Source organism: Pyxicephalus adspersus, unplaced genomic scaffold, assembly GCF_032062135.1.
Source record: "Pyxicephalus adspersus unplaced genomic scaffold, UCB_Pads_2.0 Sca62, whole genome shotgun sequence".
NCBI lineage: Eukaryota > Metazoa > Chordata > Amphibia > Anura > Pyxicephalidae > Pyxicephalus > Pyxicephalus adspersus.
Genome location: NW_027317069.1, coordinates 4,243 through 6,748, shown reverse-complemented (window position 1 = coordinate 6,748; position 2,506 = coordinate 4,243). Strand labels below are relative to the sequence as shown.

Genomic DNA, 2,506 nt, shown 5'->3' with positions numbered 1-2,506 from the left:
TTTTTAAATTCATGACATAGGTTACCTTTGTCTAGTACAAATAGGATGGCAAGGTTCCCACTCTGCGCCATCTAAATTCATGTGACTATGTACATTTGATTTTCCGCTACTATGATTAAATATTCTATGAGTATTGTTACTGAATACAATTAGCACTACTGCCTATAAAAAACCCCCACATGTCCATTTTATTTTTGCTTCTGTATAATCAGGGTTGGCACAATCCGTTAAGGGATATTGTATGAACCTCAGTTTATCACCTTTATAAGGAAGCTCTCCACTGTTACAGAAATTTTTCTTTGGTTGCTAAAATATTAAGTTTGGAAATCACCGACTTGAAAGCCCTGACATGGAGTTATAAATAAGCTGGAAAATTCTACTCACACATAATTGAGCTCACACTGTTTAACATTGCCTCTGTCTTCATCAGGAAGATCATCTTTACTTGCTGAATCTCTCTCTGTGCAGCATCGGATCTATAATGGTCAAAGAACGAACAAAAGAACAAGTGAACTAATTTACAGGGCCAATGTGTATTACCAGATTTAACAAACAATCACAGAGTGACTAATAATGAGCGATGAACACAATACCAGTAGAGTCTACCATGAAAACACTGTGCATGGGCCTAATGTGTGGCCAACTAGTGACTAAAGTATGTGAAATGGTATGGTATTAAGTGTGTAGAGCTGGTGCTGCAAATAGTTAAGTGAACCACCATCTGACTGCTGTTTCTGTGGGCAAGCTTTTTGAGTTTTTCTTTTATGGATGTCCAGCACAAGGGCCTATTCATACCAATATGATATAATGTGCATTATATTGCACAGGAATGAACCTAAAAAAAGTCAGGATTGCTTTCATTGATACCTGTGCTTCAGTGTGTGTCTGCAAATGAAATACGCACATTGTGTGTGTGTGTATGTGTGTATATATATATATATATTTTCTTTTTAATTTATTTATTTATATATGTATATATAGCACGGTTACTACTGTAGCATTAATATTTAATTAAAAAATGAAGATTTAAAAATATAAAAATGACTTTTGTTATGGAATTGATCCTCGACAAGGATGGTGCACATGGAGTCATGTGACAAGATGATAAAGTCCATCTTACTATAAAAAAAAATAAGGAGTCTAACTACGTTTCGTTTGCTAAACTGAGAATAGAGCTAAAGCTGACAAACTGACATTACTAGAACTGAAATGCTTCTTGAATTTTATTAGCAGTTTACCAAGTTTTCTTGCTTCCTGGAGTTGACTTTAACAACAACCTTTATTGTAAAAATGGCTTCAGAGTTCCCCAAAAGCCAGCTGCAAAATCCAATTACAAAGCAAAATATACTTTTGACTACTCTCTATCTATAGAAAACATGGTGAGAATGCATCAATTCACATTCAATCCCGCTTCAAAGGTTCAGAAATAAATTAGAATTGTATTGTATTGGTCTTCAAAGATCAACAACATTTCCAGCTGCCCCGCTCTGCTACCAAGCAATATGAAAATGTGATAAAACTTACCTTTATTATTTCTCCTTCGCCAGCAGTCTTGCTTCCTGCTACCAAGTCCCCTTCTTCATTACAGCCAACAAAGCAGCTGTTTGATGCCAGCAAAGCCATTTTCCCCTGGAAAAAAATAATAACTGCATATTGTTCTATTGCATTCACTACTGAAATAATGATGCTTTAGACTTAGTGGTGATTTTTTATCACCTAAGTTGCAAACTCAACAGCGGTGGTTGTTATAACAATGTTTTCTGTACAGTATTCATTTTTTTCATTACAATGAAATGTTTACATTACAAACAAGTTTTAGGTAAAACTCTGTAAAAAGAACGTTTGCTCCTACATTGGTCGGCTACTACTTTTGTACCTCTAAATGAGCAAGAAATACATGATCCTCTTACTTTTTTGTATACATTTTTCTGCCATTGCTACACTTTCCTTTTTGAAATTACATACAGGTAGTTCCCAGTTTAAGGAGATCGGACATATAGACGACTCCTAGATACGAACGGGGGCTTCCCTGGTCCCTCGTGTGCAGCACAGAGGCTTGGAAGGGGGCCTTTTGCATGACTTGCAGATAAAATCTTTTGCTAATCACAGCTGAGACTGAGCTCTTATGCAAGCTCTTGTGACTATTTAATGACCAAGACAACTCTGCAGTTGTTTCTTTTTGCATATCAAAGCACAGCCTGCTCCAGAAGTTAATAAATGTCTAGGCTCCATAATTTTTTTTTTGTGCTTTGTTTGTGATTAACTTACAGTGAGGATTTTATACAGTAACTCACACTATGCTGCCTAATAATAGGCAGCAAACATCTGTCCTAATTGCATATATAAAATAAAATAATGTACCTGTACCGACTTACATACAAATTCAACTTAAGAACAAACCTACAGTCCCTATCTTGTATGTAACCCGGGGACTGCCTGTATTATCAAGCTATTATATTGATCCAAAGAATCCAAAAAATGAATGCTTGACCCAGATCAGGGTTTG

General features: G+C 35.8%; 1 protein-coding gene across 1 annotated transcript in view; it reads right to left on the bottom strand.

Moving 5' to 3' along the window:
• The window catches only part of FRG1 (FSHD region gene 1), a gene marked incomplete at both ends in the record, with an annotated part of 11,255 nt that overhangs the window by 5,119 nt on the left and 3,630 nt on the right, over positions 1-2,506 (bottom strand). The window contains 1 exon segment of the mRNA XM_072432042.1: positions 385-476. Within this exon segment, the coding sequence (XP_072288143.1) occupies positions 385-476 (92 nt within the window).